This window comes from Rattus norvegicus, chromosome 11 (genome assembly GCF_036323735.1).
Source record: "Rattus norvegicus strain BN/NHsdMcwi chromosome 11, GRCr8, whole genome shotgun sequence".
Classification (NCBI taxonomy): Eukaryota; Metazoa; Chordata; class Mammalia; order Rodentia; family Muridae; genus Rattus; species Rattus norvegicus.
Window position 1 is genome coordinate 76,893,559 of NC_086029.1, and position 16,624 is coordinate 76,910,182.

General features: G+C 38.7%; 1 protein-coding gene across 6 annotated transcripts in view; it reads left to right on the forward strand.

Annotated features, from left to right (window-relative positions):
* Stxbp5l (syntaxin binding protein 5L) overlaps positions 1 to 16,624 on the forward strand; it is a 329,014-nt gene that overhangs the window by 54,720 nt on the left and 257,670 nt on the right. For all 6 annotated transcript variants that reach the window (XM_063270382.1, XM_063270385.1, XM_063270384.1 and 3 more), the window contains 1 exon segment: positions 16,099 to 16,180. In XM_063270382.1, the coding sequence (XP_063126452.1) occupies positions 16,099 to 16,180 (82 nt within the window).

Sequence of the window (16,624 nt, forward strand, 5' to 3'; positions counted from 1 at the left end):
TTCTTTCCTCAGTGTCTTGAAGTTCTTATTGTACAGATCTTTTACTTGCTTGGTTAAAGTCACACCGAGGTACTTTATATTATTTGGGTCTATTATGAAGGGTGTCGTTTCCCTAATTTCTTTCTCGGCTTGTTTCTCTTTTGTATAGAGGAAGGCAACTGATTTATTTGAGTTAATTTTATACCCAGCCACTTTGCTGAAGTTGTTTATCAGCTTTAGTAGTTCTCTGGTGGAACTTTTGGGATCACTTAAATATACTATCATGTCATCTGCAAATAGTGATATTTTGACCTCTTCTTTTCCGATCTGTATCCCTTTGATCTCCTTTTGTTGTCTGATTGCTCTGGCTAGAACTTCAAGAACTATATTGAATAAGTAGGGAGAGAGTGGGCAGCCTTGTCTAGTCCCTGATTTTAGTGGGATTGCTTCAAGTTTCTCTCCATTTAGTTTAATGTTAGCAACTGGTTTGCTGTATATGGCTTTTACTATGTTTAGGTATGGGCCTTGAATTCCTATTCTTTCCAGGACTTTTATCATGAAGGGGTGTTGAATTTTGTCAAATGCTTTCTCAGCATCTAATGAAATGATCATGTGGTTCTGTTCTTTCAGTTTGTTTATATAATGGATCACGTTGATGGTTTTCCGTATATTAAACCATCCCTGCATGCCTGGGATGAAGCCTACTTGATCATGGTGGATGATTGTTTTGATGTGCTCTTGAATTCGGTTTGCCAGAATTTTATTGAGTATTTTTGCGTCGATATTCATAAGGGAAATTGGTCTGAAGTTCTCTTTCTTTGTTGTGTCTTTGTGTGGTTTAGGTATAAGAGTAATTGTGGCTTCGTAGAAGGAATTCGGTAGGGCTCCATCTGTTTCAATTTTGTGGAATAGTTTGGATAATATTGGTATGAGGTCTTCTATGAAGGTTTGATAGAATTCTGCACTAAACCCGTCTGGACCTGGGCTCTTTTTGGTTGGGAGACCTTTAATGACTGCTTCTATTTCCTTAGGAGTTATGGGGTTGTTTAACTGGTTTATCTGTTCCTGATTTAACTTCGATACCTGGTATCTGTCTAGGAAATTGTCCATTTCCTGAAGATTTTCAAATTTTGTTGAATATAGGTTTTTATAGTAAGATCTGATGATTTTTTGAATTTCCTCCGAATCTGTAGTTATGTCTCCCTTTTCATTTCTGATTTTGTTAATTTGGACACACTCTCTGTGTCCTCTCGTTAGTCTGGCTAAGGGTTTATCTATCTTGTTGATTTTCTCAAAGAACCAACTTTTGGTTCTGTTGATTCTTTCTATGGTCCTTTTTGTTTCTACTTGGTTGATTTCAGCTCTGAGTTTGATTATTTCCTGCCTTCTACTCCTCCTGGGTGTATTTGCTTCTTTTTGTTCTAGAGCTTTTAGGTGTGCTGTCAAGCTGCTGACATATGCTCTTTCCTGTTTCTTTCTGCAGGCACTCAGCGCTATGAGTTTTCCTCTTAGCACAGCTTTCATTGTGTCCCATAAGTTTGAGTATGTTGTATCTTCATTTTCATTAAATTCTAAAAAGTTTTTAATTTCTTTCTTTATTTCTTCCTTGACCAGGTTATCATTGAGTAGAGCATTGTTCAATTTCCACGTATATGTGGGCATTCTTCCCTTATTGTTATTGAAGACCAGTTTTAGGCCGTGGTGGTCCGATAGCACGCATGGGATTATTTCTATCTTTCTGTACCTGTTGAGGCCCGTTTTTTGACCAATTATATGGTCAATTTTGGAGAAAGTACCATGAGGAGCTGAGAAGAAGGTATATCCTTTTGCTTTAGGATAGAATGTTCTATAAATATCCGTTAAGTCCATTTGGCTCATGACTTCTCTTAGTCTGTCTACATCACTGTTTACTTTCTGTTTCCATGATCTGTCCATTGATGAGAGTGGGGTGTTGAAATCTCCCACTATTATTGTGTGAGGTGCAATGTGTGTTTTGAGCTTTAGTAAGGTTTCTTTTACGTATGTAGGTGCCCTTTTATTTGGGGCATAGATATTTAGGATTGAGAGTTCATCTTGGTTGATTTTTCCTTTGATGAATATGAAGTGCCCTTCCTTATCTTTTTTGATGACTTTTAGTTGGAAATTGATTTTATTTGATATTAGAATGGCTACTCCAGCTTGCTTCTTCTGACCATTTGCTTGGAAAGTTGTTTTCCAGCCTTTCACTCTGAGGTAGTGTCTGTCTTTGTCTCTGAGGTGTGTTTCCTGTAGGCAGCAGAATGCAGGGTCCTCGTTGCGTATCCAGTTTGTTAATCTATGTCTTTTTATTGGGGAGTTGAGGCCATTGATATTGAGAGATATTAAGGAATAGTGATTATTGCTTCCCGTTATATTCATATTTGGATGTGAGGTTATGTTTGTGTGCTTTCATTCTCTTTGTTTTGTTGCCAAGACGATTAGTTTCTTGCTTCTTCTAGGGTATAGCTTGCCTCCTTATGTTGGGCTTTACCATTTATTATCCTTTGTAGTGCTGGATTTGTAGAAAGATATTGTGTAAATTTGGTTTTGTCATGGAATATCTTGGTTTCTCCATCAATGTTAATTGAGAGTTTTGCTGGATACAGTAATCTGGGCTGGCATTTGTGTTCTCTTAGGGTCTGTATAACATCAGTCCAGGATCTTCTGGCCTTCATAGTTTCTGGCGAGAAGTCTGGTGTGATTCTGATAGGTCTGCCTTTATATGTTACTTGACCTTTTTCCCTTACTGCTTTTAATATTCTTTCTTTATTTTGTGCGTTTGGTGTTTTGACAATTATGTGACGGGAGGTGTTTCTTTTCTGGTCCAATCTATTTGGAGTTCTGTAGGCTTCTTGTATGTCTATGGGTATCTCTTTTTTTAGGTTAGGGAAGTTTTCTTCTATGATTTTGTTGAAGATATTTACTGGTCCTTTGAGCTGGGAGTCTTCACTCTCTTCTATACCTATTATCCTTAGGTTTGATCTTCTCATTGAGTCCTGGATTTCCTGTATGTTTTGGACCAGTAGCTTTTTCCGCTTTACATTATCTTTGACAGTTGAGTCAATGATTTCTATGGAATCTTCTGCTCCTGAGATTCTCTCTTCCATCTCTTGTATTCTGTTGGTGAAGCTTGTATCTACAGCTCCTTGTCTCTTCTTTTGGTTTCCTATATCCAGGGTTGTTTCCATGTGTTCTTTCTTGATTGCTTCTATTTCCATTTTTAATTCCTTCAACTGTTTGATTGTGTTTTCCTGGAATTCTTTCAGGGATTTTTGCGATTCCTCTCTGTAGGCTTTTACTTGTTTATTAATGTTTTCCTGTGCTTCCCTAAGTGTGTTCAAGTCTTTCTTGAAGTCCTCCAGCATCATGATCAAATATGATTTTGAAACTAGATCTTGCTTTTCTGGTGTGTTTGGATATTCCATGTTTGTTTTGGTGGGAGAATTGGGCTCCGATGATGGCATGTAGTCTTGGTTTCTGTTGCTTGGGTTCCTGCGCTTGCCTCTCGCCATCAGATTATCTCTAGTGTTACTTCGTTTTGCTATTTCTGACAGTGGCTAGACTGTCCTATAAGCCTGTGTGTCAGGAGTGCTGTAGACCTGTTTTCCTCTCTTTCAGTCAGTTATGGGGACAGAGTGTTCTGCTTTCGGGCGTGTAGTTTTTCCTCTCTACAGGTCTTCAGCTGTTCCTGTGGGCCTGTGTCTTGAGTTCACCAGGCAGCTTTCTTGCAGCAGAAAATTTGGTCTTACCTGTGGTCCCGAGGCTCAGGTTTGCTCGTGGGGTGCTGTCCAGGGGCTCTCTGCAGTGGCAGCAACCAGGAAGACCTGTGCCGCCCCTTCCGGGAGCTTCAGTGCACCAGGGTTCCAGATGGTCTTTGGCTTTTTCCTCTGGCGCCCGAGATGTGTGTGCAGGGAGCAGTCTCTTCTGGTTTCCCAGGCCTGTCTGCCTCTCTGAAGGTTTAGCTCTCCCTCCCACGGGATTTGGGTGCAGAGAACTGTTTATCCGGTCTGTTTCCTTCAGGGTCCGGCGGTGTCTCTGGCAGGGGTCCTGCCGCTCCTGGGCCCTCCCCCACGGGAGCCCAGAGGCCTTATACAGTTTCCTCTTGGGCCAGGGATGTGGGCAGGGGTGAGCAGTGTTGGTGGTCTCTTCTGCTCTGCAGCCTCAGGAGTGCCCACCTGACCAGGCGGTTGGGTCTCTCTCTCACCGGGTCTGGGAGCAGAGAGCTGCTGCGGGCCGGGATCCGCGGGTGTGGGACTTCCTATACCCCATTTTTAATAGGGTTATTTGATTCTCTGGAATCCAACTTCTTGAGTTCTTTGTATATATTAGATATTAGCCCTCTATTGGATGTAGGATTGGTAAAGATCTTTTCCCAATCTGTTGGTTGCCATTTGTCCTAATAATAGTGTCTTTGCCTTATAGAAGCTCAGCTGGTTTTTACAGAGGTATTTTTTTCAATAAGGTTCCTTCCTTTCAGATAACTCTAACATATGTCAAACTGACATAAAACTAGGCAGGACAGGAAATTTAACTAGAAAGGGGAACTTCAGGAGCAAAAGTATGGATGTGTTGGGGTTGGGAGGTGAGGGAATTTGGCTAAATATAGACAGTCAGAGAGAGGTAAAGTATGTGAAGTCAAATAACTTCCAACCATCTCTCTGCAGCTTTAGGCACAGAGACTTACAAATCTGGGCAGAGTTTTTTTGCTAAATAGTAATAATAATAATAATAATAATAATAATAATAATAATAATAATAGAAACAATATGGATAAATTAAAACAAAAAAGGAGAAAATATTTTTAATAAGAGGGAGATAGGAATATGGGGCAAGAAAGCAGCAGTATTGAGCAGATCTGCTACATTGACGGACGTTGGGTATTAAAGAAATACATGGGAATAGGGAGGGCTAGGTGCAGATACAGGATGTGCAAACTGAGTGCTGGGTTTCATCTGACATTTTTCTTCTCTGGGAATCGCTTTGCAATGGGCAGTCCTATTCCTGTTTTCCATATTTCTGAGGTCTCTTCTGGGCCAGGCTTGAGCTCTGTACCTGGTTCTGGCTCTGGCTCCTGTTTGGATCTGGCTTATGCTTGCAACTCTGGCTCTGACTCTAACCCTGGCTCCTGCTCTCTTTTGGCTTTCACTTGGCTTGATCTGGAACTGGCTCTTTTCTCTCTGGACTGAGTTTTAGCACATTTTCACCGAGTGGTGACAGAAACCAGGGACTGGATGATGAGAGTCACAGGTGGATTTGGCATACTAGGTAAAATTGTGTCTGGTTCCAAGGATTCAGAAACACAAAAAAGAGGCTCTTGCCAGAATTTGTTGCTTAACAAGTTACATAACAATCACATTTATCCTTTACTCACTTTTTTTTTTTTGGCATATCCCACAGCAGACATCTTAACTAAGTCATTCTGGAGATCTATACCATTGGCACGTTGTCTAAACCTACATCTGTCGCTCACAGCCTTTATTTCCTTTCACATGAGCAGCTGGATCATTCCTTGGTGTTCTCTGGCTTAGCTAGTCTTTGGCTACCTGCTCTGTGGAGGAAGGGCCAGTGTGAGCTCTTCAATTCAGCCACCATTTTGTTTGTTTGGCTATTTTCTTTGTTTGTTTGCTTTGTTTTTGTTCCTAGTATCAGAGTTTGGGAGAGAAAAGGTTGTAAGATATTGCTTGGTGATTCCCTCTCCCTCACCTCAGCCATTCTTTACTCTGCCTCTTGGTTCTGTAAATCAGTGTGTTTGAGTGAAACCACTTCCTGGCACGTTCCATTGTGCAGGCTGGCAGAGGCTCTGTGTGAGAAGCCCTTGCTGCCTGATTTCCTCCGTGCTCTCTGGTGGAGGAGCTTTGCAGCTTGCTTTAGCCAGCCTCACTGATTTGAGCTTTTCTCTTCTGCTGCCTGTGGGATCTTACTTGATCTTGTAAATTCATTTGCCAACCTTTATTGTTTTTTTTTGAAACAATATTATTTTCTGTTACATTCACTGTTTTTTTTTTGTTTTCACAAAGTTCTTTGGTGAGACTTCTAATCAACCATCATACCCAGAAGTCTCTTTTATTTTCTTACATGATAGTTCTGGCTACAGAGTCTTGTAGAACAGATATGGTAAAGGTTGGGAGCTTTTCAGTTATTCCCAACATCGAAGGAAAAGCTTTTGTTAGAATAGAAAAATTCTGCTGGCCTGGGTGAGACCTAACATTCCAGTTAGGCTGGTTCAGCCAGTTCGGCTAAGGGACCACTCCAGGAAAGTGAGTATACCTTAGGTCATTCTAAAGAGACAGATGGGATAATCTTTAATGAGACCCTGTATTTTTCCTTCTCAGAATGTCTAATTGTTAAGAATAAAGAACATTATTTAAAATATTTCTTACACGTTTTTCTTCTTTTGAGAACTCGCTGTTCACTTCCCAGGCCCATTTTGTGTGTGTGTGTGTGTGTGTGTGTGTGTGTGTGTGTGTGTGTGTGTGTGTGTAATTTGTTTGTTTCCCTTTAGTTCTTTATATATTTTGGATAGCTCTGGATAGCAATACTCTTTCTAAGTATAGCTGGCAATGATTCTCTTCCATTCTCCCTCTTTACTGGATTGTTGTTTCTTTAGCTGTATGAGGCTTTTATTTTTATAAAGTTTTGTTTGTCAATTGTTGACTTTAATTGTTGGGCAGATGGAGTTCTGTTGAACAAATAATTTCTTCTATCTATCTATCTATCTATCTATCTATCTATCTATCTATCTATCATCTATCTATCATTTATCTATGGTACTGCCTATGTTTTCTTCTAGCAGGTTCAGGTTTCACATTTACATCTTTGATTCATTTTGAGTTAGTTTTTGTTTGTTTCTTTTTTATTTTTATTTTTTTTGGCAAGGTGATGGATATAGATCTGCCTTCATTCTTCTGCATTTGAACGTCAATTTTTTCCAGCACCATTTGCTGAAGGTACTTCCTTTCTCCAGTGTATGTTTTTGGCATCTTGGTTGAATATTAAATGGCTGAAGTTACATGTGCCCATGTTTGGGTCTTTGATTTTGCCCCATTGGTCTATGTGTCTGTTTTTGTGCTAGTCCTAAATCACTGTTATTGCTGCGATTTTTGTTTGTTTGTTTGTTTATATTTTTAATCACAACAATATTGGAATCCATCTTGAGATCTGGAATTATAATCACTGCAGCACAGTTGTCCTGCTCAGGATTGTTTTGGCTATCCATGACTTTTGTGCTTCTTAAATGAGTTCTAGGCTAGTTTCTTCTATCTCTGTATAGAATTAAATAGGAATTTTATTTGAGATTGTATCGTATCTGTAAATAGCTTTTGATAAAATGATCATGTTCACAATATCCTACCGATCCATGAGGGTGGCACATCACTCTATTGTGTAGCGACTCTTGTCACTTTCTTTAGAGGTTGAAAGTTTTCATCGTAAAGGTCTTTCACTACTTTGGCTAGGTTTACTCCTAGGTATATTTTTGAGATAATTTGAATGGTAATGTATCTGTGATCTGTTTGCATGTTTGTTATTGTGTAAAAAAAGCTATTGATTTGCACCAGTTGATTCTGTACCCTGCCACATTGATGAATTTCTTTACCATTTCTAGAAAATTTCAGGTAAAAATTTTAGGATGTCTCATGTATAATAATATCAAATCATTTGCAGATAGGTGTAGCTGAGAAAGATCTAGTTGCTCAGTGTTGCTGAGAAAGATTGTACTTTAGTGGTAGTATTCTTAAATCTGACCAGACTTTTTTTTTTTAAAGAATGTTTTTCTTCCTTCCTTCCTTCCTTCCTTCCTTCCTTCCTTCCTCCCTCCCTCCCTCCCTCCCTCCCTCCCTCTCTCCTTTATTCCTTCCTCTCTTCCTCTCTTTCTTCACTTAACTTCCCAGTATCATGCTCCTAGTCCCCCTGCAGCTCCTCCTCCAATCCTCCCCTGAGAAGGGGAGTCCCCACCCCACCCTTGCCGCTGAGTATCACTCCTCCACTCCTCACTCTACAGACTCATCAAGTCACTGCAGGACTAGGTGCACCCTCTCCCAGTGAGGCCAGACAAGGCAGCCCAGCTAGGGGGGCAGAATCCACAGTCAGGTAACAGATTCAGGGACAGCTCCCACTCCAATATTTGGTGGATCCACATGAAGACCAAGCTGCATATCTGCCTTACATGAGCAGGGGCCTAGTGAGCAGACATTTTATTCTCAGAGGTTTTAGCATTTTGTCTTAAACCTTAAAATTTCATTTGTGGTGTGTGTGTGTGTGTGTGTGTGTGTGTGTGTGTGTGTATGTGTGTATACCTATGGAAGCCAATTGTTGTCAGCTGTCTTTTTGCATTGATCTGCAGTTTATTTATTGAGGCATGGTCTCTTGCTAAATCTGGAACTTACATTTCCAGCTAGTCTCAATAGACCTGGGGATCCTTTATTTGTACCTCCTGAGTGCCAGGATTATGGTAGCCATGGGTGCCTTGCCTAGATTTTCCACAGGTTTCGGGGAGCTAGACACTTGTGCCCAAAGGGATTTTTACAGAGTTACCTCCTCAGTCCACACTTATACATTTGACAGTTTAACCTTAATATGCTCTTCTCTGGCTATATATACTTATAGTTTAATAAATATCCTGGACCTTGAAAATGAACTTTCTCAAGATTAGGGGAAATTTCACCAATTTTATTGAATAGATGGGTTGGTTACTTTTCATGCTGTTGCATGTAGCTTTTGAGATACCTACCTTTGCTCGAGGATCTGGCCTTGCTACCAGCCCCTGCCCAACTTCCCTTGAATCCACCAATAAAAGACACACACACACACACACACACACACACACACACACACACACAGAGTTGTTTATTTTCAACTTGCCTTCTTGGCACAATTGCTGGGTACTACTAGGAAAGTGTGCCCTCATCAATACTTTTAGCTCCACTCCTCCCACCTGCCCTCACTTTAGTTGTCCAGTTAAATCTAGCCCCTGCTAAATGTCCCTGAACACCAACCTATAGGAGCGGCTGGTGAGGCTGCTCCTCCTAAGACCTCACATGGCTGCTTAGTTCTCTCTTCAAAGCATGGTGAACCCTCCCCCCTCCCTTGCTTCTGTCTGCTTTTCCTCCAGGGACCTAGAAGTCCTGCCTATTCCCTCTGCCCAGCAATTGGCCCATGGCTTTTTTTACTGACACATCAAGAACCAATTGCGTAACAGGACTTTAGCATCAGACCATCATGCCGCTGTGATAAAATATCTAAGAAGAGTGACTTAAGGAAAGAAGGATTGATTTTGGCTCACAGTCTGATTGTATAGTTCATTGGAACGAGCAGAAGCCATTGCTGCAGAAATGTGAGTCAGTCAGCTGGCCGAATTTCATCTGCCACCAGTAAGCAGAGTATTTTATGTGCTTTCTACTTTTTATTTACTCCAAGACTCCAGTGTGGGAGACACATTCAGAGTGGGGTTTTCCTTCCAAGTTAAAACCTTTCTGGAAAGACCTGCTTAGTCTTGCTTGGAGGTGTGTTTCCAGGGTGTTCTAATCTAGCAAAAATGACAATGAACTAGCTATCAAAATAGGGTTTCCATGCCCCTCCTTTCATGTACTCCTCAAACTCAAAAGTATGTTTACTTGACGTCTCAAAAATTTCAAAGGCCATCTTTGAGCTTTTTCATTATCTTTCCGTTTCATTGTCTGGGATAATTCAGGAGACTTGTTTTCAGGTTTGGATATTGTTAAATTTGACTGATTGAGTTTGTCTCTGAAATGTCTGTCTGAGATTTATTTTCAAAATCTTTCAATCTTTGCTTCACATCTTACCCATGTCATGAATTGTTCCCCTGCTTTGTTGTATCATCTGTCTTTGTTCTCTTCAATTTAACTCACTTTCTTTATAGCCATTCCTTAAATTCTCTCTTGGATACTGCACTCATTTACATTGAAGTCTAGAGTATCAATTGTGTTTCTTTGAAGGTATCATGTTAAATTTTACACACACACACACACACACACACACACACACGCACGCACGCACGCACATCATTAAGGTTTATGCATTAGGCGGATTAGCAGTGTCTACTATTCTTTATTTTTTATTTTTGAGATTATAATTTAATTACAACATTTCTTCCTTCCCTTTCCTCTCTGTAAGTCCTCCCATATAACTCTCCCCACTCTTCTTCAAATTCATGGTCTTTATTTTTTTATCTAATTGTTATTATATATATACATATACATATATATGTATGCATATACATATATATTCCTAAATATAACCTGTTTAAGCCATGTAATGTTATCAGGGCTGACAGTTTGGCTCTAGACAACTAATCAGTGTGCTCTTCCCTGAAGAGAGCCACCTCTCCCACTCCCAGCTCTGCTCAGTTGTCTGTAGTTCTTTGTGTAAGGTTGAGCCTTCCTGGGATTCTTTTTCTGGTCAGTTTAGCATACTCATTGCTGTCATCTTTGGCAGTCACATTTGGCAGTCATATTGGTGAGCCTTTATGGGTATTGCTTCTGATATTACTAGGAAACACAGTCTCACAGCAAATCCAATTATCCAAAATACTGAAATTCCTGGATACTCTGACTCGTATAATCTTTCTACCATCTCTTCTGCAAGATCCCCTGAGCCTTAGGTTTGGGAGTGCTTTTACACATAGCCATTGAGACAGGGCTCCAAAGCTTTTCATTTTGGAGGCCTCTGGAGTGCCCTATCTGCGTCTGAGAGGCAATAAGATGTACTTTGATATATCTTACCTGAGATTACCATTCTTTCTACATTTGGAGTTTCTCCAAGCTTGTTTATAGTGCTACCTCTAGAATGTTTTTGTTTTATGGAAGGAGGGATTAAGAGGAATGGAGCAACTGTGCTTTGGTAGAACTGGAAGATTCCATCCCAATGTTTTCTACCTATTATTTGTATTAATTGTATTTTCATTCCCATTCAGTTTAAAATATTTTAAAAAGTGAGTAAGCAAATTAATTAATGAAAAAGTATTTTTAAAATTCTGCTTGATACATTTTCTTAATTTCTGGGTTGTTTATATCATTTAGCCTTCAAGTATCACATATTTTCCCAGTAACCTTTATATTATTGAATCCTAGTTTAATTATGGTATGGTAAGAAAATATATTTTGTATAACCTGAGTTCTTTTTACATTAATTGAAGCTCTTTAATAGCCCTGTATATTGCCATATTGATAAATGTTAAATGTGTTTGCAGTTGTTGAGCAGATTGTTAGATAAATGTCAGTTAGGTCGAACTGATTTATGGTGTTGTTCAAACCTTCTGTATTTGTTCTGACCTTCTATCTACTTCCTCATTATTAAGACAATCGCATTAAAATCTCCCATTACAACTGTAGATTGATCTATTTATATTTATAGTGCTGTCATTTTTTGCTTTATGAATTTTTCAGCTCTGTCATTAGATATATAAATATTTAGAAGTAAAACTTCTAGACAAATTTAAAATTTTTACATTAGTAAATGATTTTATGTCCCCCGTAATATTTTTTGATCTGAAATCTATTTTGCCCAGTGAATGTAGACACTCAAACTCTCTTTCGGTTAGTCTTAATATAGTATATCTTTGAAACTATATAGTCTATTTTTAGCTTACTATATTTTATATTTTATTTATTGTAAGATGTATAAGATTTGTGTTGCTTATTTTTTTGTCCAGTTCAACAATCTCTATCTTTGAAAAATAAAATATATTTTATAATGTAAAAAACAGACTTACATTTTAATGATTTATTTTTTAAGAATTATCACTTCTGCTATATAACATATTTAATTTTTTTACTTCAGATTTATTTACTTTTTATTTTATGTGTATGGTGTATGGGTGTTTTGTTTGCATGTATATCTATATACCATGTGCATGCCTGGTGCTCAGGGAGGCCAGAAGATGGTATGGATCCCTGGAATTGATGTTAGACATGATTGTGAACCACCATGTTGGTGCTAGGAATTATACCTAGGTCTGCTGGAGGAGCAATCAGTTTTCTTACTTCCTATGCTATCTCTTCCACTCCCAATTTTTATTTCATTTTTAAAGCTTATCATATAGTAAAGTCATCTTTTACATTTTGATATACTTTCATGAAATGTGTTAGGGATTTATTGTCAATAGATGCCATGACTACCACAACTCTTATAAAGGAAAACATTTAATTGGGGGCTGGCTTACAGGTTCAGAAATTTAGTCCATTATTGCCATGGCAACAAGCATGTGGGCATGCAGGCAGACACGGTGCTGGAGAAGGAGCTGAGAGTCTATATCTGGATTGGTAGTCATTAGGAAGAGACAGTGACACTGCAACTGGCTTGAGCTTCTGAAACCTCGGAGTTCACTACTTGTGACACACTCCCTCCAACAATGCCACACCTATTCCAACAAGGCCACACCTCCAGTAATGCCATTTCCTAAGTCTATGGTGAACATTTTCATTCAAACTACCACATTTCACACCCTGGCCCCTCTAAGCTTGTAGCCATATCATAATGCAAAATGCAATTACTCCAACTTCAAAAGTCCCCATAGTTTTTAACAGTCTCAACCCTGCTTAAAAGTCCCAAGTCTCTTTGGAGACTCACAGCAACCTCTTAACTGTAATCTCTGTAAAGTCAAATAAAAAAGCTGACCACATACTTCCAACATGCAGTGACATAGAATATCCATTACCATTCAAAAGAGATGAAAAGGTGCATAGTGAGGAAATACTGGACCAGAGCAAGACCGAAAATCAAACTCCAAACTTTGTATCTGATGTCAAAGCACTCTTCAACTCCTTTCAGCTTTATTGACTGAAACACACTTCTCTCTCCTGGACTGGTTCCACTTCCTGTTAGCAGCTTTCCGTGGCAGGCATCCCACAACTCTGGCATCTCCAACATCTTGGAGTCTCTATAACCATGCAGGCTTCACCTTCACAGCTTCGCACAGTGACCTCTCTAGGTCCCAAGCAGAGATAGCTGTGGCAAATGCCTGGCCTTAGTGGCTTTCCTTACTCATGGAGAGAGATTTCATAACCCCTTTCTTGTATCTTGACTCTAAAGCCAAAACCATGTGTCTGAGTTCTGCTGCCTGCTGGGGATGAACATGGTCTCTTTCAAATACGTTTTCACCAGCTTTCTGTTTCCCATGGATTCCTTCACTGCCTATGCTATGCTGAGTTTGGTTATCCTGAAACTCAGTCTGTAGACCAGCCTGTCCTCGAACTCAGAAACCCACCTGCTTCTGCCTTCTGAGTGCTTGGATTAAAGGCATGCACCACCACACCTGACCACAAGCTTTTCTTTAATTCCTTTTCACAAGTTGGAAGATTAGCTGAGTGAGATCTTGCCATGAGGTCGCCACTCCCTTTATTTCATTTAAGAACAGGTTTTTGTTTGATTTGCTCATCTCCTTGGGCTGACTTAGCTCCATTCTGCTTCCTGGTGTCCACTTTCTCCTCAAACTGTACATCTTGTATTTCTTCCTTGCTCAGCTTTTTCCTTTTCAAAAGTGAATAACCACAACACAACAGAGTCATTACTCGGCCTGTTTCCTCAGGCAGTTTATTCAGACGAGGGCAAAAAGAAGCCACCTTCTTAGCCAAAGTATTACCAGAATGGTCACATACAAGCATTCTTCTCCTCTAAACCTTCCCGAGCCAGTCCCCGCAGTTCAAATCACCCTCAACATCACTGTCATCCATGATTCTGTTAGTATAGACCCCATTAAATCCCACTTAAAGCATTCAACTGCTTTTCAAATCTAAAGCTCCAAAGTCTACATTCCTCCAAATGAAAGCATGGTTAGGCCTATCACAGCAGTACCCCGATTCCTTGTACCAACTTGTGTCTTAGGTAAGGGTTTTACTGCTGTGAACAGATGCTATGATCACAACTCTTATAAACAAAACCATACGCTGGCCCCAGAGTGCAACAATCCTTTTGTCTCATCTTTTCAGGCACAGGCTAGAGCCACTAAATATGGCTCACTTTTATATTTTTAAAAACAATGTCTGTGGGCATTGTATAGTTTGACTATTGCTTTTTATCTCTGATCTGACATTTATTACATTTTAATTGGAGTGTAAATGGCTTGTTTATAATGTTGAACTGGTGTGGTTGAATGAAATCTAAGGTCCTGCAGATTATTTTCTACTTCTCTTACTAAATCTGTTTTCCACTCCCTTTCTATTTTATTATGAGTTTCAAAAACTGGTTTTTACCTCCTCTCAGCATTACTTAGTTGCCTATAATGTTTTGTACGGGGCTCAGGCCTCTTGTGCTTTGCCCCCATTTCCCTTCCCTGGTCTCTTCTTGTTCTTGGAGCAAAGAGAAGGGGGATATGATATAATTATATTAGAATCTCAAAAAGGAATAGTTTTAAAAACTGATTTTATTTGATCTTATTCATTGGTAGACATATTGACTAATTAACTTATTTACCCCTCCTTTTAAGGAGGTACTAGGATCACCTTTATCTAGGAGATGAATTTTCCTCACTACTGAGAGAATGTTTTTCCTAGTGTTTTGCATGACTAGTCTGTGAATTTTGGGGTTTCCACATTGGATGGTGGGTCATGAAACTTTTCTGGTCTCACTTAACTTGTCCTTGTTTTTATTTTGTTCTTTCTTGCTTTATTCTTTAAGAAGGGAGTATCATTTTTCATGATATTGTTTGTATTTAGTCTGGTTTGTTCTTCAATATGTATGCTATTTCTTTTTTGTTTTTTTTCCTTTCCCACTTTCAAATAGTTTCTATAAATCTAGTCCCTGTTTTACATTTTTTCCACTTACATCTGCTTTCCAGCAGATTCCTGAAGTACTCTAGCATGTGTCCTTTTTACATTGCTTTTTGGCCTTGTGAATTCTATTTGTTCTTAGTCCCACTCACTTTATTCTGTCTTTTCAATAAAGGGAACATGCTAGATTTCAGAGCCCTAAATTGTGGCCTGGATATTGTCTACAGAGCCATCTGTAAGAGTCGTAAGTGTGCGTCTTTCCTGCATTCTTCCATTCTTTTGTACTTTTGTCTTTTGTTCCTTTACTGACTTATGGGTTAGCTTTCTTTATATAAACCTTTTCCCTTTTCAGGAATCACCATCACTCCTCATTTGAAAGGTGCAGTGTGCATGGGTGCAGTTACATTAATGTTGCTTATACTGCTTAACTGCTTGAGTAGAAGGATAAGTCTGCCTCCTGTTTCTTCACTGTGTTGGAAATAGTTACCTTATCCTGCATCCTTTTTACCTTTAGGAGAAGCAAATAATAACTGTATATAGAAATATGGCCCTTGGTAAGGAATACACTGATACTTTGTTCTGTGATGTTTGATGTTCTTCCTATTTTATAATCGTCCATCATGTACCCTCTTTCTCTCTTTTCTCCCATTTCTGACTTACAGGTTAACCTTTTAAATGTAAACTTAAAAAAAATTATTGCTACTCTTTCTTAATATCTGTCTTTAAAATCTTATTTTTTAATGCAGAAACTATTTTATACATTACATGTTAATCTATTTCTTTTAATCTATTGATTTTAAAATATTGTTAGAAGGGCTTTGTGTATAGCAATATTGTTAACATATTATGAAATTGTTTTGTTTTGTGGCAAGGTCTCTTTATGTAGTTCTGGCTGTTCTGCAATTCACTATATAGACCAGGTTGTGCTGGAACTCACAGAGATCCTCCTGCCTTTGCCTCTCAAGTTTTGGAATTAAAGGCTTGTAACACTATGGCCAGCTAATATGTTAAATTTTTATGATTTTATTTACTGCATTAAAATTAAAATTTCAATTGTCTGAATCTACTCTGGAGAGAGAAATGTTTACTCAGATGAATATTAAAAGAAATGAGATGTGTCTGGATCCTTGTTTTATGTTGATGGGAAGGAAACTCCTTCCTTTTAATATTTTACCCTAATTCTCCTAATTGTTAGAATATTACTCATTTATACTGTAAATGTATACAATTAATTTTGTGTAAAGTAAAATATTTGAACTCTGAAAAACAAGGACAATGAAAAGTCAAAACATTAGTTGCTAAGTAAGTCAGATTCTCATTCACTTTTTAATATTTGTGCTAACTCAAATGTTAGAACCCTTGACTTTTATTGTGTTAGACTTGGGAGGCCTGGTGTTGACTGTTACTGCCAACATGAGAGTGGGGCGGCTGTCTTGCAGCTCCAATTCCTGATCAATGAGGTAAGAAGTCTTGTCTTCTCTTTCTTTCCTATTTCACCCATATATACATAGAGTGTTTTTGATGACCTAAAACACAGAATGCACACCGTCACACTCCAGACTCACAGTCACACTCACAGATTTGAGTATTCCTTATCCAAAATGGTTGGGTCTAAAAAATTTATGACTCTTTGATTTTTAATTATTGATTATTTGAATATATATTGAGATACCTTGGAGAAGAGACCCAACTCTAAACATAATTTATTTATATTGTGTGTATACATTATACACATAATCTGATGGTAATTTTGTACACTTTTTCAATGCTCTTACATTTTGAATGTAACCACAGTACATCAGGTATGGACTTTTCTCCTTGTGGAAAAGTTCAACTTTTGGAATGTCTGGGATTTTGTATGTTTGGATTATAGATGCTCGACCTGTACTTGATATAATTCTTTT